General features: G+C 50.4%; 1 protein-coding gene across 1 annotated transcript in view; it reads left to right on the top strand.

The window, feature by feature from the left end:
* The window catches only part of NCS1 (neuronal calcium sensor 1), a 52779-nt gene extending 37322 nt beyond the window's left edge, over window positions 1-15457 (top strand). Inside the window, exons 4-8 of the mRNA XM_086324514.1 lie at window positions 694-772; window positions 4170-4258; window positions 4740-4817; window positions 7318-7435; window positions 14758-15457. Of these exons, the coding sequence (XP_086180640.1) occupies window positions 694-772; window positions 4170-4258; window positions 4740-4817; window positions 7318-7416 (345 nt within the window). The 3' untranslated portion in view covers window positions 7417-7435; window positions 14758-15457. The remainder of the gene's footprint in view (window positions 1-693; window positions 773-4169; window positions 4259-4739; window positions 4818-7317; window positions 7436-14757) is intronic.
* The last annotated feature ends 9992 nt before the right edge of the window (window positions 15458-25449 follow it).

Here is a 25449-nt window from a genome sequence, read left to right as displayed (position 1 = left end):
GCCTGGCTTCTTTCACTGAGCGTGACGTTTTCAAGGCTTATCTGTGTTGTAGGTGTCCACCCCTGCGCCCCAGGCGATGGCCGCCCGGCAGTCGGCATGTACCCACCGCCGGGGCGTCTGCAGCCCTCTGGACTCCATCCCACGCCGGCATGTGTCCTGGCTTCCCCCGTGTTCGCGGTGGATGTCCCATCACTTATTACCACGCTCCACGCTGTCGGGCACTCAGGCTTGTTTCTGCTCTTTCCTGCCCTGGCTTTCTCCGCAGGCTGCCTGGCCCTGGGAAGAGCTCCGGTGGCCTCTCCGGGGTCTCAGTGTCCTCAGCTGCAAACCAAATAGGATCGGACAGTCCGGAGCCCCGCCTTCTTCTCAAGCCTCTGAGCCTGTGGTTCTAGGCTGAGGAGAAGGGGGTCCTGGCGGTCCGTGTGCTGTGCTGATGGAGCCACTGGCTGTTCCTTCCACCAGCTGTGGAGTCAGGCTCTCCCCCTGGCTTGCCCTGGCACTGTCCCTCCTACTGGCCTGTCCCATTTCTAGTCCTCCCCTCCCCCTCCCCATCTTCTCCGAACCTCATCCCTTCCCTCCCATGCTCTGCACTTGGGCATCTGGTACCTGCTGCCCTCCGTCCATCACCACCCGTCGGAGGAGGGGCCTGACCACCACTAACTGAGGCCACGCCCACCCCTCTCTCTCCTGCAGGACGGGCGGATCGAGTTCTCTGAGTTCATCCAGGCGCTGTCGGTGACCTCGAGGGGAACCCTGGATGAGAAGCTGCGGTGTAAGTCCCGCTCCCTGGCGGTCCCAGGCTGGAGGGAGGCCAAACACCCGGGCCCAGGCCATCTGCCCGGGGCTGACAGTGGCACAGATGTCCTGTCCTTCCAGGTCAGAGGCGGTTTCCCAGGGGTGCCCAGGCAGGAGGAACGTGGCTTCTTTAGGCGGGTGGACAGATGGGGCAGGAGCAGAGGGACATTTGAGCAGGTGCAGACATGCAAGGTTCAGTGGTAAAGGAATCTGCCTGCAATCTGACCTGGGTTTGATCCCTGGGTTGGGAAGGCCCCCTGGAGGACGAAATGGCAACCCACTCCAGTGTTCTTGCCTGGAGAATTCCATGGACAGAGGAGCCTGGCAGGCTATAGTCCATGGGGTCACAAAGAGACGGACATGACTGAGCGGCTAACACACACAGACATGGGACCTTAGGCAAGACAGCAAGGAGCTAAGAGCTCTACTTCCAGGGCTGGACCCACTGCTTTGGAGGCTGTTTTGATGACAGATCTAATTCATTCACTTATGTACTGGTTCAGCCAACAGATACTGACCAAACATGGCCATGTATCAGTACTGGACAGAGACCGGGACCCACTGGAGCATCAGATAGACATGCAGGTGCCTGACAGCCTTAGTGGCTGTCAGTCTAGCATGGGGGCGTTATCCATAAGGTCCCAGAAAACTGCAGCCGAGACAGGAAGCGCGAGATGTGAGCTGACTGGATAGGAACTGACCCTGCTGTGTGCTGGGAGCTGAGCTGGGAGAGATTGGAGGGAAGAGCGCTCGTGGCAGGGCAACAGCATGTGCGAGGCCCTGAAGAGGGTCAAGAGAAGGATTCAGAGCAGAGAGTGAGGGACTCTGGAGAGAAGATAAAGGCCATGGGCTAGAACTCACTCCTCCCTGAATGCAGAGTTCCCAAGAATAGCAAGGAGAGATAAGAAAGCCTTCCTCAGTGATCGATGCAAAGAAAGAGGAAAACAATAGAACAGAAAAGACGAGAGAGAAGATGAGAGAGATTTTCAAGAAAATTAGAGATACCAAGGGAACATTTCATGCGAAGATGGGCACAATAAAGGACAGAAATGGTTTGGACCTAACAGAAGCAGAAGATATTAAGAAGAAGTGGCAAGAATACACAGAAGAACTGTACAAAAAAGGTCTTCTTGACCCAGATAACCACGATGGTGTGATCACTTACCTAGAACCAGACATCCTGGAATGTGAAGTCAAGTGGGCCTTAGGAAGCATCACTATGAACAAAGCTAGTGGAGGTGATGGAATTCCAGCTGAGTTATTTCAAATCCTGAAAGATGATGTTGTGAAAGTGCTGGACTCAATATGCCAGCACATTTGGAAAACTCAGCAGTGGCCACAGGACTGGAAAAGGTCAGTGTTCATTCCAATCCCAAAGAAAGGCAATGCCAAAGAATGCTCAAACTACCGCACAATTGCAGTCATCTCACACGCTTTCTCCAAGCTAGGCTTCAACAGTATGTGAACCAAGAACTTCCAGATGTTCAAGCAGGATTTAGAAAAGGCAGAAGAACCAGAGATCAAATTGCCAATATCTGTTGGATCATAGAAAAAAGCAAGAGAATTCCAGGAAAACATCCACTTCTGCTTCATTGACTACACAAAAGCCTTTGACTCTGTGGATCACAACAAACTGTGAGAAATTCTTAAAGAGATGGAAATGCCAGACCAACTTGCCTGCCTCCTGAGAAACCTGTATGCAGGTCAAGAAGCAACAGTTAGAACTGGACATGGGACAACAGACTGGTTCCAAATTGGGAAAGGAGTGTGTTAAGGCTGTCTATTGTCACCCTGCTTATTTAACTTTTATGCAGAGTACATCATGTGAAATGCTGGGCTGGATGAAGCACATGCTGGAATCAAGATTGCTGGGAGAAATATCAATAACCTCAGATATGCAGATGACACCACCCTTATGGTACCACCCTTATGAAGAGGAACTAAAGAATCTCTTGATGAAAGTGAAAGAGGAAAATGAAAAAGCTGGCTTAAAACTCAACATTCAGAAAACTAAGATCATGGCATCGGCTCCCATCACTTCATGGCAAATAGATGGGGAAACAATGAAACAGTGACAGGCTTTATTTTCTCGGGCTCCAGAATCACCGCAGATGGTGACTGCAGCCATGAAACTAAAAGACGCTTGCTCTTTGGAAGAAAAACTATAATAAACTTAGCGTATTTAAAAAGTAGAGGCATTACTTTACCAACAAAGGTCTGTCTAGTCAAAGCTATGGTTTTTCCAGTGGTCATGTATGGATGTGAGAGTTAGATCATAAAGAAGGCTGAGCGCTGAAGAATTGATGCTTTTGAACTGTAAAGTGTTGGAGAAGACTCTTGAGAGTCCCTGGGACTGCAAGGAGATCCACCTGGTCCATCCTAAAGGAAATCAGTCCTGAATATTCTTTGGAAAGACTGATGCTGAACCTGAAGCTCCAATACTTTAGCCACCTAATGCGAGGAGTCGACTCATTAGAAAAGACCCTGATGCTGGGAAAGATTGAGAGCAGGAGGGGAAGCGGATGACAGAAGATGAGATGGTTGGATGGCATCACCGACTCAATGGACATTAGTTTGAGCAAGCTCTGGGAGATGGTGAAGGACAGAGAAGCCTGGCATGCTGCAGTCCATGAGGTCACAAAGAATCGGACACAACTGAGCGACTGAACACTACTTCTCACTGAGACATCTTCACCGCTTTGCATCGGCACCAAGAAAATGCAGCGGTTTCTTTTAGGAATAAAAGAGGATTTTATTTATGCAGAAGCTCCTCCCCGTCTCCCAGGCATATGATTTTATTTTCTAAGGTGACCCTAGCAGGATACAGCATCAGTGTGGAGAGGGAGTGACTGAGAGCAGGCAGAGGCTGGTGGGTGGGGAGGGAGAGCAGTGGTTTGGGAGATCCTCCTGGGGCCTCGGCTCTTGCAGACCTGGTATCTCCTTTGCATATATATATCTTCAATAACTCTGGTTGAAATGGTGCCTGTGTCCCTTTTGTGTGTGTGTCTCTCTGTCTCCTCCCATCTGTGTTGATGTAAATATTCAATGGGCTTCCCAGGTGGCTTAGCAGTAAAGCATCTGCCTGCTAATGCAGGAGATGTGAGATTGATCCCTGGGTGGGGAAGAGCCCCTGGGGTAGGAAATGGCAACCCACTCCAGTATTTTTGTCTGGGGAATTGCGTGGACGGAGGAGCCTGGTGGGCTACAGTCCGTGGGGTCGCACAGAGTCAGAGACGTCTGAGCGAATAGACAACAGATATTCATTGACTGGATGAGTGATGGGGCTCTTGGCTGGACTGCATGCTGAGATGCAGGGTGGGACGGCTCCCCTGCCCTGGGCCAGGGGTGATTCCGTCCTGGCTGGCTGATTGCAGGGGCCTTCAAACTCTACGACTTGGACAACGACGGCTACATCACCAGGAATGAGATGCTGGACATTGTGGACGCCATTTACCAGATGGTGGTGAGAAGCTTGGGTCGTATGGGGTTGGGGGAGGCCGTAGGGACATGACATTTAGTGACTGGCCCTGACCCAGAGGAAGCACCCCCTGGGGCAGCTCTCCTGCCAGGGGTAAGAGATGGCCGATGAGGGTCACTGCCCGGGGTTGCTCTGTGCAGATGGGGGCTGGGGTGGAGGGGATGTTCTGGAGCAGAATTACAGATGGTGGGGGCATTGTAGGGAATCGGAGGGAGGGAGAGGCAGGCCTCATCTGGAACTGCCCTGGTCTGGGGGGCATATTTTTTTTTTGGCTGTGCCCCAGGTCATGTGGGATCTTAGTTCCCTGAGTAGGGATCGAACCCTCACCCTCTGCACTGGAAGCGTGAAGTCTTAACCACTGGACCATGTGGGAAGTCCTGGGGTGGGGGAGAGGGCGTATTTTTGAACAAGGGGCCCCAGGTCAGGTGTGGCAGGGGCCAGTCCCTACCTCATCTGTCCCTGGCAGGGGAACACTGTGGAGCTCCCTGAGGAGGAGAACACCCCGGAGAAGAGGGTGGACCGGATCTTTGCCATGATGGACAAGGTGAGACCCCTCGCATAGGCTCCACTGACCACTTAGGGGTCCAGCTCCAGGCAGGCGTCATGACTGGTGTGATGTCCACTGGTCTGGCTGGCAGCCATCCCCTTTGAACATCAAGCGTTTTAAATAAATTTGTCCAGCTCTTTCTCTTTGATCCACTAAGATTCTCAACCTTGTAAATTTTTTGCCATGGACCAGAGATGTTGGCATTCTGGACAAGTTGGCTGTGGACTCCTCAGAATAATGATTTTTAAGTGCATTAGATAAAACCCACAGGGTTATGAAGGGAGCTATTTGGAATACAGCTGGCAAGACCTTTTTTGAAAAAGAATTTGTGATGTGAGCTTCTTTATGAATACGTTGGATAATAAGATATAGAGGTGGGTTTAAGCATCCGGTAATACCGAAGCGGGGCGATATGTACGGGTGGTCCTGCAGCAGCTGTGATGTGTCATGAAAATGCCGAGATCCCCACGGTTGACAAAGTCACAGGTACTTCCGGTCCCGTGGGGGATCGTCACCTAGATTCATTATGGAAGGAAGGGCTCAATTTCAGTTAGAAGTTAGCAAAAAGGACGGCCTCATTTTTTCCCATTTTAGTTCACAGACCTGCTGATTTCTGTCCACAGACCCCAGTTTAAGAAACCCTTCTTTTTAAAATGAGTTTGTTATTTTTATTATTATTTTTTACAGTAGGCCCTTGTTGGTTATCTATTTTAAATATTAGCAGTGTGTCCTTGGCAATCCCAAACTCCCAGTCTAGCCCTCACTCTACCCCCCAGCTGGTCACTGGGGGAATAAATTCATTTCTCAGTCTGTGAGTCTGTTTTGTAAATAAGTTCATTCTTATCCTTTTTTTTAACTTTTTATTTTGTATTGGGGTATAGCCGATTGACAATGTTGTGATGGTTTCAGGTGGACAACAAAGAGACTCAGCACGTAACCATTCTCCCCCAAACTCCCCTCCCATCCAGGCTGCCACATGACACTGAGAAGACTCCCCTGAGCTATACAGCAGGTCCTCGTTGGTTATCCATTTTAAGTGTAGCAGTGCATATGTGTCAGTTGCAAACTCCCAGTCTATTGCTCCCCGACCCTTCCCCTGCTGGTAACCATAAATTCGTTCTCTAAGTCTGTGAGTCTGTTTCTATTTTGTAAATAAGTTCATCTGTATCAGTTTTTTAAGCTTCTGCATATAAGCAATATCATATAAGAAACCCTTCTTTATACCAAAGTTTTAAAAGCGGAAATAGCATTGTTTTTAAATAGTAACTGGATAGCAGGATGGTACGGAAACCCAGGACTGCTTGCCTTCAAAAAAGAATACGAATGAGAGTGACCTTGGGCTTGTGATTACATCCTGGTTGGGTGCAGGTGCTTGTCCTGAAAGCTTTGAGCCTGAGGCCTGACTTCCTTAATTAAAAAAGTGAGATCAGCTCATGTCAGAGAGGCTCGGACACGGAGGCTCAGCCGGCGCTGGGCTCCTGGTGACAATCAAAAGACGCGTCCACAGAGCGTGGGCTGAGAATCCTAGTTTCTTGCGGAGAGGTTCAGCGCTATTCAACGGCAAGGTGTTAAATCCCCGTCCGTCACCCCCAGTCAGGCCTCCCTTATTTTGGGAAGCAAAGCACACGCTGGGGTCAGATTGGGTGCAAACCCGGCTTCCCCAGTTAGCAGCCAGGGGGCCCTGGGCAGTGACGAACTTTAGCATCCTCACCGGTAAGATGGTGATAAGACCAGCCCCTCTTCTTAGATCAAGCACCCATGTAGCATGAGTGGGACCCACAGTGGGCACCCCTCGAGCTCTGCCTGCTGAGTCTGTGGAACCCTCATCACGCCTCCCCTCTCTGGGTGTGGGACGTGGCAGGGTCGGGGGTGCCTCCAAGGCCTTTCTCCTTTGCCCTCACGTGTTTCCCTGAAAGATGCTTCAGGGGAAGGAGTTCTGGCCCCAGTCATTTCCTCCCACAAGAGATCCACCAAAGCCCTCTTACGTGGGTCCCACCCAGCCTCCTCGCCGATCTCTGGGTCCCAGGGAACGGCTTAAACACCCTTCCAAGGGTGACCCCAGAGACACGCATCAGGCCCTCAGCCTTGTGGGATTTACACCCTTTGTGGGGACAAACAGCAGCAAGGATGATAACCATGGCCCTAAGGGGCGCTGCCAGTCAGCCAAGCCCTTTACAACAGCTTGAGCCCAAGGATGGCTCACCCAGTGCCCTGAAGAAGCAGGGCAGTTCTCTGCACTCCCCAGATGCGAAAACAGGAACCCCGAGAGGTGGGTCGCCCACCCAAGGTGAGGCAGCCAGGAAGTGCCCGGGTCTGTCTGTGCCCAGCTCCTCCCACCTAATGAGCGACGTTGCCTCCCTCCTGACCTAACTTGGGAAGCACTCTGGGGACCAGCCCTGGGCTGGGCTTGGGGAGGGCGTGTTTAGGGTCCGGGCCAGAGGCCCCTGTCCTAGGAGGCTGGCCACCCTCTCCCCTCTACCCACCTCTCTGCTTGCAGAACGCCGATGGGAAGCTGACGCTGCAGGAGTTCCAGGAAGGATCCAAGGCGGACCCGTCCATCGTGCAGGCACTGTCCCTCTATGATGGGCTGGTATAGTCCAAGGCCCAGAGCTGGGGTGAGTGGAGGGGGCCTGGGGGTGGGGTGGGGGCAAGGGGGCACACCCAGCCGGAGGACACCTGGGTTTGGCAGATAAGTGCCTGGGTTTCTCAGGGGCCCTTGGGGTCTGCCCAGGTGAAATACAGCTAGTAGGGGGAGGCCCAGGAGGCAGGGCCTTCAGATCAGCCAGGGCTCCCCTGTTTTTGTCGTTTTTATATACCTAGATTCAGCCAGAGACTTGACTTGAATAGAAATTTCCCTGGGTTGAAAACACTTTGAAATAGCATCCCAGTTCCCAGTCAAGGCCAGGGGCCTAGGAGAATAGAAGTTTCTCCTCCCTTTTCGGTCAGGGTGGCTGAAGACCTCAGCTTCTGACTCTCTTGATCAGTAGCTCAGACATGGTTTCTTATTATTTTTAACCCATAAGCTTTTGGTTTGTTTCTCGTAGTGCTGGATGATAGCCTGCAGAGGCTTCTGTTGCTGGCAGAGAACTGACCCCCACGTCTTGTCCAGCTGTTAGCACTCTTGTACATGTCTCCTGGATGATGCGTTCTGTCGGTACAGACCTAAGAGTAGAATTGCTGGAACATAGAATGTGTGTATATATTTAGCTTTAGTTGGTACTACCAGACAGTTTTCCAACGTGGTTGTACCGTCCCCTACTCCCACTCGTGCTGTATGGGTGCTCCCGGTGCTCCATTTCCTGGCCAGCCTTGGGTCTTCTCTGTCTTCTTAAATTTCAGCCGTTTTGGTGAGCCTGTAGTGATAGCTTGTTGTAATCTTTCTCTGCATGTCTCTGATGAGTGCTTAAGTTGGGCACATTGGCATATGTGAAAGTGAAAGTGAAAATCGCTCAGTCGTGTCAGACTCCTTGTGATCCCATGGACTGGGCCTGCCAGGCTCCCCTGTCCATGGAATTCTCCAGGCAAGAGTACTGGAATGGGTTGCCGTTCCCTTCTCCAGGGGATCTTCCCAACCCAGGGATCGAACCCAGGTCTCCCGCATCGCAGGCGGCTTCTTTACCATCTGAGCAGGGAAGCCCAAGAATACTGGAGTGGGTAGCTTATCCCTTCTCCAGGGGATCTTCCCGACCCAGAAATCGAACCAGTGTCTCTTGCACTGCAAGCAGATTCTTTACCAGCTGAGCTACCTGGGAAGCTTATGCGTGCATCCTCCATTTTTCCATCACCTTATTTGCAGTGCTGTCTTAGTCGTCTGTTGCTGCATACTGAGGTCTTGCAAAACAGCAGCCGGAAAGAATAAATGTCAGGAATTTGGATACAGCTTTTTTTGGTGCCTTCAGATCAAAGTGTGTCATGAGGATACAGCCGAGCTGTCAGGAGGGTGATAACCCATCGCAGTTGGCCCAAGAGAATCCTGAATTTAGCACTGAAAGCCCTATGTCCTGGGAAACCCCTCTGTGTTAGGTAAACCAGAGTGATCACTCCCTGTTGGCCAGGGCTGTGGTCTCATCTGAAGGTGTGGCTGGGGCTGACCCACTTCTAAGCTCACTCACTTGGCTTGGCAGCCTCACCACGTGCCCCTCTGCACAAGGCTGCCTAACAGCATGGTGACTGGCTTCCCTAAGGGTGAGATTTCTGGGAGGGAGAGAACCCAAGGTGAAAGCACAGTCTTTTTATAACCCGATCTTGAGAAGCAAGATCCCATTGCTTCTTCCTCAAGAATGCCTTCACTACTTTAAGCTATTTGTATTTCTATATACATTTTAGAATCAACTTATAAATGCCTATGTGCACACACACACACATGTACTTGGATTTTGATTGGGACTGAGTTGAATCTCGGCTTCCCAGGTGTTGCTAGTGGTAAAGAACCTGCCTGCCAATGCAGGGGATGTAAGAGACTTGGGTTCAATCCCTGGGTCGGGAAGATCCTCTGGAGGAGGCCATGGCAACCCACTCCAATATTCTTGCCTGGAGAATCCCATGTACAGAGCAGCCTGGCAGGCTACATCCATAAGCTTGCAAAGAGTTGGACATGACTGAAGTGACTTAGCATGCATACAAGAGTTGAATCTACTGTTTAACTTGGGGGAAAATTGGCAGCTTTATAATGATGGGTGTTCCAATCCATGAAGATGGTATATCTGTCTGTTTCTGTGCAGTTCAGTTCAGTCGCTCAGTCGTGTCCGACTCGCGGCCCCATGGACTGCAGCACGCTAGGCCTCCCTGTCCATCACCAACTTCCAGAGTTTATTCAAACTCACATCCATTGAGTTGGTGATGCCATCCTTTGAATTTTTGTCTTGGTAGCATTTTGCTCTTTTTAGCTAAAAGGTCTTTCACATCTCTAATAGATTTATCCCTAGGTATTTGATGTTTTTGACGGTGTTTTAAGTAGTAATTTTAATTGTATTTTCCATTTGTTTCTGGTTTATAGAAATTCAGGTGATTTTTTTTTTTAACTGATCCTATAACCATGGTCCTGCTAACTTCATTTATTAAATCTTAGGTTCTGCCTTAGATTCTTCTGGATTGTTTCCATTCTCTTTCTTCCTTTCCCATCTCTCTGCCTTTGTTCCTTTCTCCTGCTTCCTTGCTGGTTGGGCCCTCCCATCACACAGGAGTGATGAAGGTCTAACTCTCGGGGGAAAGCTTTCAGTGGTTTCCCATTAGTTAGGTTATTTGTTATTAGTTAGGTTGTTAGATAGATTTGATCAGATTTAGGAAGTTTTCTTCTTCTAGGAGTTGTTTTTTTTTTTTTTAATCATTAGTGGAGTTGAATTTTATCAAAATTTTCTGCATTTATCAATATTCGTATATGACTTTTCTGTCTTTCTTTGTTGTTAAGATGATGAATTGCACCAGGTGATGGGTGTGTGTGTGTGTGTGTGTGAATATATTGTGTGGCTCATCCATGGAGTCCTGCCTATTTAAATATTCTATGTTTTTTAGATAGTCTATGTTTTTTTTTTTTTCTGTTCTTTTTCAAATTCTTTTCCCATTTAGGTTGCTATATAATATTGAGCAGAGTTCCCTGTGCTATACAGTAGGTCTTTTTGGTTACCTGTTTTAAATATAGAAACGTGTGCATGTCAACCCCAAACTCCCTAACTGTCTCTCCCTTCCAGCCTTACCCCCGGGTAACCAAAAGTTCATTCTCTAAGTCTCTGAGTCTGTTTCTATTTTGTAAATAAATTCAGTTGTATAATTTTTTTTTCAGTTTTACATATAAGTGATGCCACATGATATTTGTCTTTCTCTGTCTGACTTTCTTCACTTAGTCAGTCTCTGGGTTCATCCATGTTGCGGCAAATGGCGTTATTTCGGTCTTTTTAACGGCTGAGTAATGTTCCATTGTGTGTATGCACCACATCTTCTTTATCCATTCATTTGTCAATGGATGTTTTAAACAGTGCTGCAGTGAACACTGGGGTGCATGTACCCCTTGGAATCATGTTTTTCTCTGGATATATGCCCAGGAGTGGGATTGTAGGATCATATGGTAGCTCTATTTTTAGTTTTTTAAGGAACCTCCATACTGTCCTCCAGAGCAGCTGTACCAATTTACTTTCCCACCAACAGTGTAGGAGGGTTCCCTTCTCTCCATGCCCTCTCCATCCTTTATTGCTTGTGGATTTTGTGACGATGGCCCTTCTAACTTAACACCAATCGATTTTTGCATGCTAAGCCACTCATGATAAGCTTTTATGTATCATCAGATTTGATTTGCTGATATTTTGTTTAGGAGGCCTGTTTTGAAACTTCTAATGTTATTTTGCATACTAAATCCTTTTTCATTGAAGGGACATTAGAAAATATGTTTAAAAAGAAAACCTCCATTAAAAATTATTATTAAAAAAAAACCCTTCATATATAACCCCGATGGCTCAGTGAGTGGGGGCTCCACCTGCAATGCAGAAGACATAGGCCATGCAGGTTTGATCCCTGGGTTGGGAAGATTCCCCTGGAGGAGGAAATGGAAGCCCACTCCAGTATTCTTGCCTGAAAAATCCCATGGACAATGGAGCCTGGCGGGCTACAGTCCAAAGGGTCGCAAAGAGTTGGACACGACTGAGTGACTGAACATACACACATATAGCCCAGAAATAACCACTGTGAACATTTTGTGTCTAGAATGATTCAGAAAGAATTGAACACTTACAGAAACTTAATGCTCAGTAACTAGGTCACATAGGAACATAATAATCAAACCAATTTGTAAAGGAACTGTGACAGATATTTCTGTAATCTTAGAGACGCTCAGTATGCAGCTCTGGGTCCTGGAGCACATCCTGATCTGTTGTCTAATTTCCACGGTCCCTTTTTGTGAATTACCACCAGAGGCCTTCTTAGCAACTGCCACCTAACAACTGCTTCACTTCCTCCAGGCCATGGAAAAGCGGTGCAAACATGGGTTTTGATGTATTCCCCTCCGAGGACAAGTTGTACAGTGTAATTCATTTCTTTAAAGCGTGTGATTATTTTTGAATTACCTTATTTGTTTTTGCCTCACAGTTTTCTATGAATATATATATATATATACATATTTCCTCAACAACAATGAGTTCATAGCCATATGCTGTTGGCTGTTTTTCTCTTTTTTTTTGTTTTGTGTTTTCAAAGAACAACTTGTAGGAAACACTTATTTTTTCTTTTAGAGACTCAACACCAAGAGGTTTGTAACGTGTTTTATCCAGCTTGTCTGCACTGGCTTTCCTTAACACAATTTACGTAGCCATATATCTTACCCTCACCCTCCCGCGTTGGCCAAGACGGTGTAACTTTATTTCCGTGACAAGCTTTTCAGGGTGACAAGTTTCACTTTTCTAAAGCTCTTCCCGAAAATTGCCCTTCCTATTTCTTCTCAGGCTTTCCCAGATCCTGTCTGATTGTAATTAATCCAACTTGCGTTCCGTCGTTTTTGTGATTTATTTGCCTTCTGAGATTCCTGATGTATCATAATTCTTAGATAAATTACTGTTATATAATTCATTGAATTATTCAGGAACTGAGATCATGCATATTTTCTGCATCACTAAATCTTGCTCGAGATCATCCTTTTTAATAGCTGCATAGTATTCCATTTATGGCTGGACCATACTTTAACCAGTGTTGTGGTATGGGAGACTTAGGTTGTTGGAAATTTGAGGATGAATTAAAACCATTTTAACTATGGAAACATTCTCAGGCAACAGTGGAGAATATGTAACTCCATGTACCTATCAGTCAGTTCAGTTGCTCAGTCGTGTCTGACTCTTTGTGACCCCATGAACCACAGCATGCCAGGCCCCCCTGTCCGTCACCAACTCCCGGAGTCCACCCAAAAGCATGTCCATTGAGTCAGTGATGCCATCCAACCGTCTCATCCTCTGTTGTCCCCTTCTCCTCTTTCCCAGCATCAGGGTCTTTTCAAATGAGTCAGCTCTTCTCATCAGGTGGCCAAAGTATTGGCGTTTCAGCTTCAGCATCAGTCCCTCCAATGAATACCCAGGGCTGACCCAGCTTCAGAATCACCAATTCATAGCAATCTTGACCATCTATTCCCTCCCCACACACCACTCAAGCTGGGTTGTTTTGAAGAAAATTCAAGACATCATATCATTTAATACATAAATATTTCAAAATGTATTTCTAAAACATAATTATTCTTTAAAAAAATCCATAATACCAAGAAAAAAGTAATTCCTTAATATGCTCCCATCAGCATTTAAATTCCAGTTTCCCATTATTTCACAGTTTTTTTCTTACTTTGATTATTGGAGTCAGAATTGGAATAAAAGCCACAGGTGGCAATTGGTTGGTAGGTCTCTTTTATTTATCTTTTTTATTAAAGATTTTTTTATGTGGAACATTTTAAAATTCTTTACTGAATTTGTTACAATATTGCTTCTGTTTCATGGGTTTTGTTTTTGTTTTCGCTGAGAGGCATGTGGGATCTTAGCTTCCTGACCAGGGATGGAACCTGCAGCCCCTGCACTGGAAGGCAAAGTCTTAACCACTGGACCACCAGGGAAGCCCCCTCTTAAGTTTATTTTCATCTCTAAGTTTTCCCCCATCCCTTTCCGTCTCACTGTTTGTTGAGAAGCGCGTTCTGTAGGGTCCCCACAGTCTGGGGTTTGCTAACGGTGCCCCGGCGTGCTGCTTACAGACTCCTGTTTCCTGTTCTTCCTGGAAACGGCAGTTGATCTTCCCACTGGATTTGGTCCACTTTTGGTGAGACCGTCTCGTGTCTGGGGTTGTGTGTGTCCAGCAGGCACCCGTGATGTCGGTGACATCAGCAGCTCTTGCTGACTGCCACCCGCATCCATTCATCAGGTCGTGCAAAAGGGTGATGTCCTACAGGTGTCTTTCCTTCATGGCTGGCTGCGTCACTTCTATAAAGGGAGATGTCCCCTCATCCACTCGTGGGTTATCCCCAGGGTATAGTGTTCACAGGGAGGGCAGGATGGATCCTCGATTCTTTATCAGTTTTCAAAACAAGTTGGATTTCCCACATCCTTTAGAAGTGACCAGTGATGTTTTATAAAAACAATATGTGTAATTATGAGTTTAGGGATTTAAATGCATTTGATGAGTTTATTTTGGGGTGGGGGGGGAACTGCCAAACTTTTCCACAGTATCTGCATCATTTTATGTTCCTGCCAGCGATGATCAAGGGTTCCAATTTTTCCACACCCTCACCAACGCTTGTTAGTTTTAGGTTTTATCCTAGTATTTGTGAAGTGGTTTCTTTCTCTCTCTCTCTCTCTTTTTTTTCCCCTCTCCTCAAGGCGTGGGGATCTTTGTTCCCTGATCAGGGATCAAACCTGTGGCCCCTTGCACTGGAAATACAAAGTCTTAACCACTGGACCACCAGGGCAGTTCCTCCCTGTGGTTCTGGTTTGCTTTTCCCTGATGGCTGATTCTGTCGAGCATCTTTTCCTGTGCTTATTGGCCCCTGCTCACTTTGTTCTTAACGGTTGCGCATTCTTTTATCGCATGGTTCTGTCTTTATTGATCCAACCCGTCCCTCCCTCATGGACACTGTTTGTTCTCTCCTGTTTAATTTTGTTGTTACAGGTGATACTGTCATAAGCATCGCGTTTATTTCTTAAGCACACATACTTAAGCACCAAATGTGGGGATCGGAGGGCGTGCACGTTTTTAGGACTCGTCACCTCATTTTCTAGTTCCAGGGTCCCCAGTCCCTGGGCCATGGACTGGTACTGGTCGGTGGCCTGTTAGGAACCGGGCTGCACAGCATGTAGTGAGCAGCTGTTTTCCATGAAACCGGTTCCTGGTGCCAACAGGGTTGGGGACGGCCCCTCCAGTTGACTCTCGCCCGCTCTGTGCCCCTGGCAGCCAGCACTGAGCCCGCCCCGCCTCCTGTGTCTTCCAGATGCCTGGGAACCACTCACCTCCTCCCGTGCCATGAGGCCACCTCCGCCCTGACTCCCCCGCCCCCGACTCCCGTGTCCACCGAGCCTTCCTCCACATCCACGCCCAGCCGAGCTGCCCTGGAATCGCGAGGCCGGCTCCCTCCCTCCCCGCACCCACCCGCCGCCTGAAGCCACCGGCTCCGATCACCAACAATCTCTGCTTGTCCGGAAATCGACCACACGGATGGGAAAGGCTCCGGCCCTCTGCAGAACCCAGGACTCGTCTGCTTCGCAGGAGGGGCCTCTCGGTCTCTCCTGCTCTCCTTGCGTGTGTGCTTTTGTTTTTTTTTTTTTTTTATTTCAAACAGACATTGAAAAAGAAAACAACAAAACAAAACTACCTTCTGTTCTAGAAGATTCCGACTGACAGATGGGGAGAAGGCCTCGGAGAACCCTGCCTCCCACCTTGACCTTTGCAGCCAGAGAGGCCCCAGGAGTCCTGGCCTCGGCTGCGGGGCCTCAGGGCGTGGGGGGTAATGTGATGTTGCCGCCCCCCTTCCTCAGGCAGCAAGACCGCCTGCTTGGCTAGGATGGTTAATTACGATGATGCTGATTTTCTGTGATAACAGTATTGTGCTTTTGGTGGGGAAAGTGAGGTTTTTTTTTTTATATATATATATATACATATATAATTGATATCTTTTATTTATTGGTTGTTAACTGTTGCTGCTGCTTCTGTGTGTCCAACGGTCCCAGGGATGCGGGGCCCACCGTTTACATGTGTGCACCCCTCGCCCACCTGCCCACACGCTTGGGAGGATGGTGGCCTGCAGCGGCCGAGAAGCCAAAAATCTTTTTTTTTTTTTTTTAATTTTAAAATTTAGATACTGTGCTTGCTTGATGTTTGGAGAGGGGAAAGGTGGGCTTCTTCAACGGCTAATGCACTGTTTCCTCTGCCCGAATGCCTCCTCTCTGGATCTCTATTCTCTGCTCCCAGTTCACACCTCTCTCTGTCCTGTATCCTCCTCGGGGTCCATCCCATCTTTTCTGAGGACAGACAGGGGACAGCTCTGAGCTTCTTGGTTCTCGCTCTGGTGTTTGCTGCTGCGAGGTTTGTGCTGAGACTGGGAGCCAGGAAGGTGGGCCGGTGGGGGAGGTGGGTAGACCGCAAAGCTAGGAGAGGTGATGAGGGAGTGAGCCAGCGTTTAAGGGCTGGTACTCTGTCTCTTCGGTGGGCTTTGAGAATCGCCGATCACTCTGCTTTCCTGCCTCCCTGTCTGCCTCGTCCAGAGGACCACGGTACCCTTCCCTCCTTTAGCTGAAAAGCCAGGAAGGGTGGAGGGGGCAGGGAGAGATGAGCTGCAGGCAATCCCATTCAGGTGGCATCTCCGGCTGTGACCTGCCTGTGCTCATGGAAGTTTCTAGCTCTGCCTGCCACTGAGACAGAGCAACCCCAGAGTCAGATGACCTTGGAGCAGAGGCTGGGAGCCCAAGGCTGGCCCTTGCTCTGTGATCGAGGGCACCCCCTTGCCCTCTCTGGGCCCCAGCTTCCACCATCGCTGCAGACCCAGGGGTGGGGCTGGGCTGGAGGATATGAAGGCTTTTCTCCATCCCTGCCGACACTGTCTAATTCTAAGCCCGGGTCGCCGGCTGTTGTGACTCTGTGGTCGCGGCTAAGTTTCCAGACCCCAGCAGACACGGGGACCGTCTGAGCCACCATCTCATCTCTTGGCACATTTCTTCAGGGACACGGCAGCCCCTGGTGGTGTTGCGTGGGGTCCGATGACACGCCTTGTCCCTCCCCGCAGAGTTTCCTGGTCCTCCTGGGCTCTTGAGCCAGCTTCCAGGCTCAGAATTTGTCCTCCCCCAGGGAAGGCTTCGGGAGCCAGAAGCAGCCTCCCAGCCTGTGGTAGGGCCAGGCTGGAGTCTAGAATCCCGGCTTCTTTTTTGCACAGTCAGCAGCTGACCCCTTCCTTGCTTATCCCGGCCGCAGGAGATGAGGAGCTGGCGCTCAGCCCCCACTGGGAATTGCCCTCACCCTCTACTTTTCACTTTCCCAGGAGGCCAGAGATTCCCTTGCTCCTTAGTCCTCAGCCACCAGACGCTCTGCCAGAGAGCAGCTCTGCCAGCGTGGGCCTTGCGCGTCCACTCCCTAGGCTGGACCACTCAGCCAGCTCCCACCTCTCCCTCCTGACGTTCGCGGACCCTCCGCCTCCCCTGCAAGCCCCCCAGACAGACCCTGCATGAGTGGGATCGGTAGTTCCGTTTTCAAGGGGAACTTTGAAACCTGGGCTCTTTGGGGATCCTGCAGTCCCCTTCCTGCTCAGGCCACTGACTCAGGAGGCCCTGGGATTCATCACCAAGTCCTGCAGTTCTTCGTCCTGGCTCTGACCTGGGGGCCTAGGGTGGGAGGTGAGCTTGGTGACTTGGGACTGGAGGTCAGATGACTTCTGAGACTCGATCTGTGTCTCTCGTCCAGGGGTCAGGAGCGGTTGTGCAACTGTCCCGAGGGCATCACGGAAAGGGCTTGTGGCTGAGAATTCTCCAGGGTTCAGCATGTGGGTCCCACCAGCTGAGGCATTGATACCCAGGTGTCTGGGGAGATCTGAGTGCCAGACTTTCCTCCCACCTTCTCACCTTTGGCCTTTAGTGTGGAGCCACAGGTGTGGCTTAGCAGGAGGTATTGTGGACCCATGCCCCAAGGACACCTTGGGTCCTTGCCTGGAGACCGTTCAGAGAGTGCTGGACACTGGCCGTTTTTGCCCGAGGTTGTGGACAGCAACAAGCCTGTCGCCTCCTCTCACCAGGCCTCCAGCCTTGGCACCCTGGAACCCCGAGCAGTCCGTGGGCCTGTCTCCTTGCCACCGTTTCCCACCCGAGGCCCAACCCCATCAGCTGCTGCTCTCTGGGGCTTCCAGACCGGCTGGAAGCCAGGCTCTTCGCCTCCCCCCGCCCCCTCCCACCCCCTGCTCCCCGGCCCAGGAGCAGGAATCAGCCTCGGGCAGCGCGTCTGCAGCAGCCCTGGCTCCTTCCTCACAGTGTCCGCTCCCCGCTCCGCGTTGATGGTACTTAGAACGCCATGCATTTCCAGTATTCAACCAAGCAATGTTTAGAGTAAGGTCAAGGCAAACGTGTGTCCTCTCCATCCCCTGAAATGTTTTTTCATTTTGACAGACACTTCCTAGATGACGGATGCACCTGGGTTTTCGAGGACATTGTCTCTTCGCTCGGGGTTTGGGGGGTGGTGGTGGGTGGGAGTCCTGGGTCTCCTGGGAAGTGGCAGCTTCACTGTTCAAGGTGACAGCTACAGGGTTCCCAGTGATTTCAGCGGCTAAGTATTGATTGAGGGGAATGCAGGGAGCGCCCCCTGGTGGTGATGAGCAGTAAAGACATTTGGGGGACTTGCTCAGCCAAAGGGATGGTTTGAGAAGGAGGCTGCAGATGGGGATTTGAGGAGGGGGGCCAAGATCTCACCCAGGCCTGGGCTTCCAGCCCCACCTCATTGGCAGCATGTGTCCCACACGCCCCTCTTCTAGGTCCACCCCAGGGGTAGCAAGTGAATTAGCATAAGGGCACTGTGATGGGAAGCCTTGCCCCCCACCCCCTTCTTTTTTAATATCTGCGGAATAAACCCAATGGTTGATTTTTGAATGAATAAAAAGGCTTTTGTTGAATAAACAGCTGGTCCCAGCTTCTGTCTTGGCATCTAGGCATCTCAGGCTTTGTCTGCTCCCCGGGATTGGGACGAACTCAGAATCCTTCCCACCCACCCACCCCTGACCCGCACCCTCCACCCAAGCTGTGCATCCTGTGCTCCCTGTGCCTTTGCCACAGCCGGCGGCCCCAGGGAGGGCCACAAGCTCCCAGTCTGACTCAGCGATCAGCTTTCTCCAGGACTCTGGGCAAGTCTCTGCTGCTCGCTGGGACTCAGTTTCTCCATCCGTCAGATGGGAGTGAGTCTCTGTTCAAGCCCTATCACAGGGCCGTTGTGGGGAGCAGCCATGAGTGGAACCATTAGAGCCTTTGGTCAAGGTGAAAGGCCAGTGGAGATGTGAATGGTCATGGTGCCCCCCACCCAGAGCCTGTGACTTTGGAAAGGCATTTGGACAACTCTTACCAAAAAAGAAAAAAAAAAAAGAAAAGGAATGTTTCCTGGGTGGTGATTTCCTTTGTTTGCCTCCCCAGTCCCTCTGGACTTCTTTTGGGGTGCTGTCCTGTCTGAATCTGCTGGTGGGTGTCTCTGGGGGAGGGGCAGGCCCTTGCCCTGGTGGTGCGCCTGGGGGGTGGGGTGGGACCCGGGGTGGACAGAAGCCACGTAGCATGCCCAGGCCTCCTCTCCTGCTCCCGTTGTATGTTGTCCGTGTCACGCCAATTAAACACGCTTCCTGACTTGTCTTTGCTTCCCTTGTGTGGACCTGTTGCTTTGTCTGTTTCTTTTTCGTTTCACTGTAGGTTTCTTCTTCCTCCTGTGACACCGTTTCTCTTGCTTTGGGTGCTGTCCACCCAGTTGCCCCGAGAGAAAGAATGTGCAGAGTGAGAACCTTGGGTATAGTGAGCAAACCAGAGTGTTTCCAGGAGAGTTTCTGTGGAAGGCATGGGTTCAGTAGCATGAACCTCGAGCCCACCCCACAAGTCACTCCCAGTGTTTCCGTTCCCACCTGTTTCATCTCTTGCAGGTCTCGACAGGGTTTAACAATGTTTGAAAACATGGGCCCGGACAAATGGTGCTCAGGACTGAGTGTTGTCAGAATCACCCGGGAGCTTGTGGAAACCCAGGATGCCAGCCTCACCGCCAGAGTTTCTGATTAACTGGGTTTGAGCTGGGGCTTAGGAATGTACTTCTAACAAGTTCTCAGACCCTGCTAGTGCTGCTGGTCTGGGATCACACGCTGGAACCCCTGGGGAGCTGTTGACACTGGGGGACAACCAGCTGAGTTCTGTTTTATTTTTTTGGCCACGTCATGTGGCTCGTGGGGTCCTAGTTCTCTGACCAGGGATTGAACCCAGGCTCTTGATAGTGAAAGTGCTGAGTCCTAACCACTGGACCACCAGGGAACTCCCCAACTGGATTCTAAAGAGGAGTCCAGCCTCCGTTTGCCAGGGATTCAGGCTAAATATTCACCTGCGTGTAACTTTTGCACCTGTCATTTGTCAGGCACAAGCGCCCAAAGACTTGTCACTTATTGAGTGGAGGAGTGTTCTGGGAGGGGAGGTAGGTAGCTAAGTAGCCCTGATGGGGGCTCTCAGAAAGGCACCCCAGGGCTTGGCAGTCGGCATGGCTGCCCTCTGCCCGGAACCTGGGATCTTGGAGGAACCCCTCTTTCCCCTCTAGTTAAGTAACCAAATGTTTGCTGGACACACACAGCGTGGTCCCTTCATGTGCCGGGTGTTTGGGGGAGGAGGGATCAGAGGAGAGGACAGTCTTTGCTTTCTGGAGTTTGCTGCGGAAGCATTAATTAGGAGGACGATAAAAGGCAATGTCACATTAAGAGCATAACTGCTGGTTAGAAATACGTTATCGCTCTGGGCCCTAGGCTCCTGAAAGACATGCCCACGTGTAGGCTGACGAGATCAAGCTGCCAGCCTTAGAACGAGCCGCCACCTGCAAAAACAGGTTGTGGTTCGGAGTTGGTTTTGTGAAAGGAATCGTCAGACCGACACCACCTGGGGGACAAAGCTGGAGGACGGCCCGACGTAACTCCCACTTGGAGGCTGAAGCAGCTGCAGAGAAGAGGGTACAAAGATGGCACTCTCCATGGCCGCACCGCGCACCCAGCATCCAGCCTCGCTCAAGACACTAGCACTCCTTCAGACACATGCGCAGTCGCTTCAGGCGCGTCCGACTCTTTGCGAACCCATGGCCTGTAGCCCGCCAGGCTCCTCTGTCCACGGGATTCTCCAGGTAAGAGTACTGGAGAGGGTTGCCGTGCCCTCCTCCAGGGCATCTTTCCCGACACAGGGATTGAACCCCCATCGCTTATGTCTCCTGCATTGGCAGGTGGGTTCTTTACCACTAGCGCCACCTGGGAAGCCGTCCTCCAGACCTAGGGGAGTGAATCAAAGGCAGCATGTGAAGGCAGTGTGGGGTGGTGGTTAGGGGTGCAGGTTCTAGAATTAGCCCTGGTTCTCAGCCACCGTTTGACATTGGGCACAAGTTGTAACTAACAGGGTCTTCTGGTAAAAATGTGGGCTCTAATTAGAGGTAGGTGATGACCCCACAGCCCTTTCCCAGCAGTCTTCCCACCAGATGAAATGTTACAGCAAAAACAAGTTTTAGGTCAAATTCTGCCAAATGTCCAAATATGTACTAGCAAGCAGGTGCGAAAGGTTAAAAACATTTGTCTGTCCAGGGAGTTGGGGGACTCAGGACCCCAGTGACCCCAGAGTACAGTCTCTGGCTTTGGGTTCTCTTCCCAGTTGGTACAGAGATGCAGAGTTCTGGGGATCTTTCTATCAATCATTAATTTCTATCACCTCATATTTCTCCTACAAAAAATGATTTCTAGCATCCTTTTGTTAATGAATCAACTCTGGGGTATAGGTTTTAATAGTAGTACATATTTAAAATGCTAATATGACCCCTTCTGGAGAGCAGATTCCTAAGCGGGGTGTTTCAAATCCTAAGGGACTGTCTTTGGGGTGGGGACTGGAGGTGATTGACACCTGCACACATGCTCCGATTCCACAATTCCACGGAAGCACTGAAAGTAAGGGTGTGCACGAGAGCACCCTCTCTCAGGGAAGCCCAGGATCCGGTTCAAAGGCCTGGTGTGAAAGCAACTGGGGCAATGATGCCAGAGTATGGTGAGCTCTCAGTGAGTGTAAGCTGTCGCTGGCTCTGGTCTTTTCCAGGTAACCTTAGGAAGTGTCTACAGGGACAAGGTTCAGAGCCTCTGCTTCTGAAGACACATGGTGGGTCATAATCTCTTGTTCTGGGTCATGTTGAAGTCTGCATTGACCTCCCCCTGGCCCAGCCTACCTTGGGCAACTTCCTGTGGGTTGAGGCCCAAAAGAGGTCCAGATCTGGCCAACTCCTTCCTATCTGGGCCACCTGGTTTACCAGGATGGCTCAGACTAGCTGCTGGCTCAGACTAGCATAGGTGAACCCCCCAAGATGGGCTGATTTTTCCCACCCCATTCCCCATGCCCTCTGTAAACCCCAAACTCATGTCTGCATGACAGAAATGAGTCAGAGTCATCTCCCTAAATCTTACTTCCCAGAGCTGAGCTCCGGGTATCACTAGGCATGAAGAGGAGAGAAAAAGAGCGGGCGGTGGGATGGAGGGTGGAGAATGCAATGCAGACCCCTGCCCTGATGTGGCTGCCCCCTCCCTGCCACCCTCCTGGGGGGGGGGTGCCCCCTGCAGTCTGCCTGTCACTGGTACCCATCCCACTATGACAGTGCCTGCTTCACATCCGGGCTTCCCTGGTGGCTCAGTCAGTACAGAATCCTCCTGCAGTGTGAGAGACCTGGGTTGATCCCTGGGTCGGGAAGATTCCCCGAAGGAGGGCATGGCAACCCAGTCCAGTATTCTTGGGCTTCCCTGGTGGCTCAGCCGGTAAAGACTCCATCTGCAATGTGGGAGACCTGGGTTCGATCCCTTGGTCGGGAAGATCCCCTGGAGAAGGGCGTGGCAGCCCACTCCAGTATACTGGCCTGGCGTATGAGCCATCCTGGCAAACCAGGTGGCCCAGATAGGCACTTCCCCAGGACCGGGAAAACAGACTCTTGGAGGGCACAAACAAAACCTTGTGCACACCAGGACTCAGGAGAAAGGAGCAGTGATGCCACAGGAGACTGAGCCAGACCTGCCTTGAGTGTCTCACATCCAGGAATAGAAATTGTATATCCTCTAGTCCCCTGGTCTAGGGAAGCCTGGTCAGGGAAGTGGCATGGAAAAAGGCTTTGAAGGCCTCCTGAGTTTAGGAAAAGTGAGCTCACATAGGTATGGTAGAGACTTCTGCTTATTCCTGTAGCCTTTACCGGCCCCTTTCCACCCCAACCCCCGCCGCCACCTATGTTTAGCTGTGCCCTGGGCTGCATGGACAAAAGAACTACATTTCCCAGCCTCCCTTGGAGCTGAATGTGACCATGTGACTCAGTTCTGACCAATGGAAAGAAAGCAATGAATACAACCTCCTTTCCTTCCCCTCCCTTACCTCTGGCTGGACTTTGAATTCCAAAACAGATTTCTTGGTGCCTGGGCCCCTGATCCCATGGAGGGGCTGCACCAGCCCTGGGTCATTTACACTGGGATTGTTACAAGCTAAATAAACACACTTCCAACATGATTAAGCCATCCAGGGTCTTTGTGTCAACAACCACATTTTAACATTTTAATTCAACCTTCATACACCGAGTGATTCTCTGGGTCATTTTAAATGAGCTGATCCCACCTACAAATGTTTGCATCTAAACTCTCAATGTTTGCCAAAGCGATTTAGTAAAAAAGCAGCAGTGCCGTACGTTCCCCATGCAGCCTCTTCTGACTCGTGTCTTCCCAGCCCCCTCTTCCTTTCCCTTCTTCCTTTCCTGATGTGCTCCCCTCCACAAGTTCAGGAGGCTGGGGGTCCCAGTGGGAAGGACTCTTGGGAGAAGTGCCTTCTTTTGCTGAAGGACTAGGGAGTTAGGGGGTGGGGCAGAGCCCTGCCTGGGCCAGGAGGCCCTGTAAGACTTCATTAGTTGGGATTTCCCTGGAAAACCTCAGTGAGGGTGGGTACTATGCAGGCTGGCCTCACACTGGGCACTGGAAGGACCTTGCCAGGGGCTTCAAGACTGGGGGAGCACCAGAGCTCACAGTCCATTTAAACCCCCACCTCCCTTTCCCTAGATACCTGAAATGAAGCCATCACATAAGCAGATCTTTGAGGTAACAGATGTGATGAAAACAGCTTTAGGGAATTCCCTGGCAGTCCAGTGGTTAGGATTCTGCCCTTTCAAAGCTGGGGCCTGGGTTTAATACCCTGTCAGGGAACTAAGATCCCAAAAGCCAGTGAGGCGCAGCCAAAAAAAATAAATAAAAATAAACAACTAAAACAGCTTTGTTTAGAGACCAGGAAAGAATAGTGGAGAATTGCCATCTGGCGAGGGTGTCTCCTTTTAATCTTTGGAATGTTGGTTGCCCCAGAGGTGAGGGGAGGTCTCTGCCATATTGTGGAAGGAATGCTTTGATTTTTGAGGATCCTGAGGACTCAATTAATATGTTAAGCATCCAAAAACCTTCTTGCTTTAGGAGGAGATTTGTGCAATGTCAGAGCCAGAGCCAGGACCTGGGGTGAAGGGGCAATGGCCTGGCCTGGGAGGAGAAGGGAGAGGCTCTCCATCACCAGGCAGGAACCATCTTCCTTGTCAGGGAAAACCTCCAGTCCACTCTGAGATCTGAATTCTACACCAAAGCGCATACCTCAAACCAACTCACCCAGCGCTGGCTGTTTTCTGAGAGATTTCCAGGCAGCAGCCTCAGGCTGACTGAAGTCCTTGTCCGGCTTCTGCAGGGATGAACCAAGGCTCATATGTGTATACTGTCCAGCCACAAATTCAGGCCTCAAAAGCAGGACACACCCCAGAGGGTCATAAACTTCAGCTGCAAATGGGTGATGTCAACCAAGGACCTCACCATGGGGTGGGGTCGAGCCCTTCTCCCCACTTGCAGTCACCCGGGGGCCTCCTGCAGGAAGAGGGGCAGGGCTGGCCTTCAGGAATGGCAGGATCTAGATGGGGAAACTGCAAGAAGATCAAACCAGTCCATCCTAAAGGAAATCAGTTTTGAATATTCATTGGAAGGACTGATGCTGAAGCTGAAGCTCCGATACTTTCGCCATCTGACGCGGAGAACTGACTCATTGGAAAAGACCCCGATGCTGGGAAAGATTGAAGGCAGGAGGAGAAGGGGGCAACAGAGGATGAGATGGTTGGGTGGCATCACCGACTTGATGGACACGAGTTTGAGCAAGCTCTGGGAGTTGGTGATGGACAGGGAGGCCTGGCGCGCTGCTGTCCATGGGGTCGCAAAGAGTCAGACACGACTGAGCGGCTGAACTGAAGTGGGGAGGAGGTGAGGGAGGGGTGCCCCAGGCAGGAAACAGCAGGTGTGAATTTGCAGAGGTAGGATTATAGGAGACAGCCACACAGGGGAAGGGAAGAAGGCGCGTGGACCTAGTGGCCACTGCTTCCGTGTCAGTGAAGCATCAGATTTTTCCAGGATATGAATCTCTACAGAAAGAAGGAACACAGGCCACCTTCCAGGAGTCGGTACCAGCCCAGATCTGGGCCGTCTGAGTTTATAGCCCTCTTTCTGTGCTTCTTGGGAAGCCTGGCCTCATGGCTGTTCTCTGTAACTCACCCATTCCATCAACAAAGTGATCCTAACACAATAGATCTTGGTAAAGCTAATACCACACTGAACTGTGTGCTAGGTTCTCAGCCATCATCTTGTTTATTCCTTACAGCAGTGCCCCCTTGAGGCCAGTTGTAGCATTACATCCCAATTGATGCTTTCAAACTCTGGTGTTGAAGACTCTTAAGAGTCCCTTGGACTGCAAGGAGATGAAACCAGTCAATATCAAAGGAAAGAAAGAAAAGAAAGATACTGCTAAGTCGTGTCCGACTCTTGCGATCCCATGAACTGTAGCCTGCCAGGCTCCTCTGTCCATCTGATTCTCCAGCTAAGAATACTGGCAAGGAGGTCAAACCAGTCAATATTAAAGGAAAT

This window comes from Bos grunniens, chromosome 11 (assembly GCF_055505025.1).
Source record: "Bos grunniens cultivar Pamir isolate PY7600 chromosome 11, Bosgru_T2T1.0, whole genome shotgun sequence".
Classification (NCBI taxonomy): Eukaryota; Metazoa; Chordata; class Mammalia; order Artiodactyla; family Bovidae; genus Bos; species Bos grunniens.
This window is presented reverse-complemented; position numbering and strand designations above follow the sequence as displayed.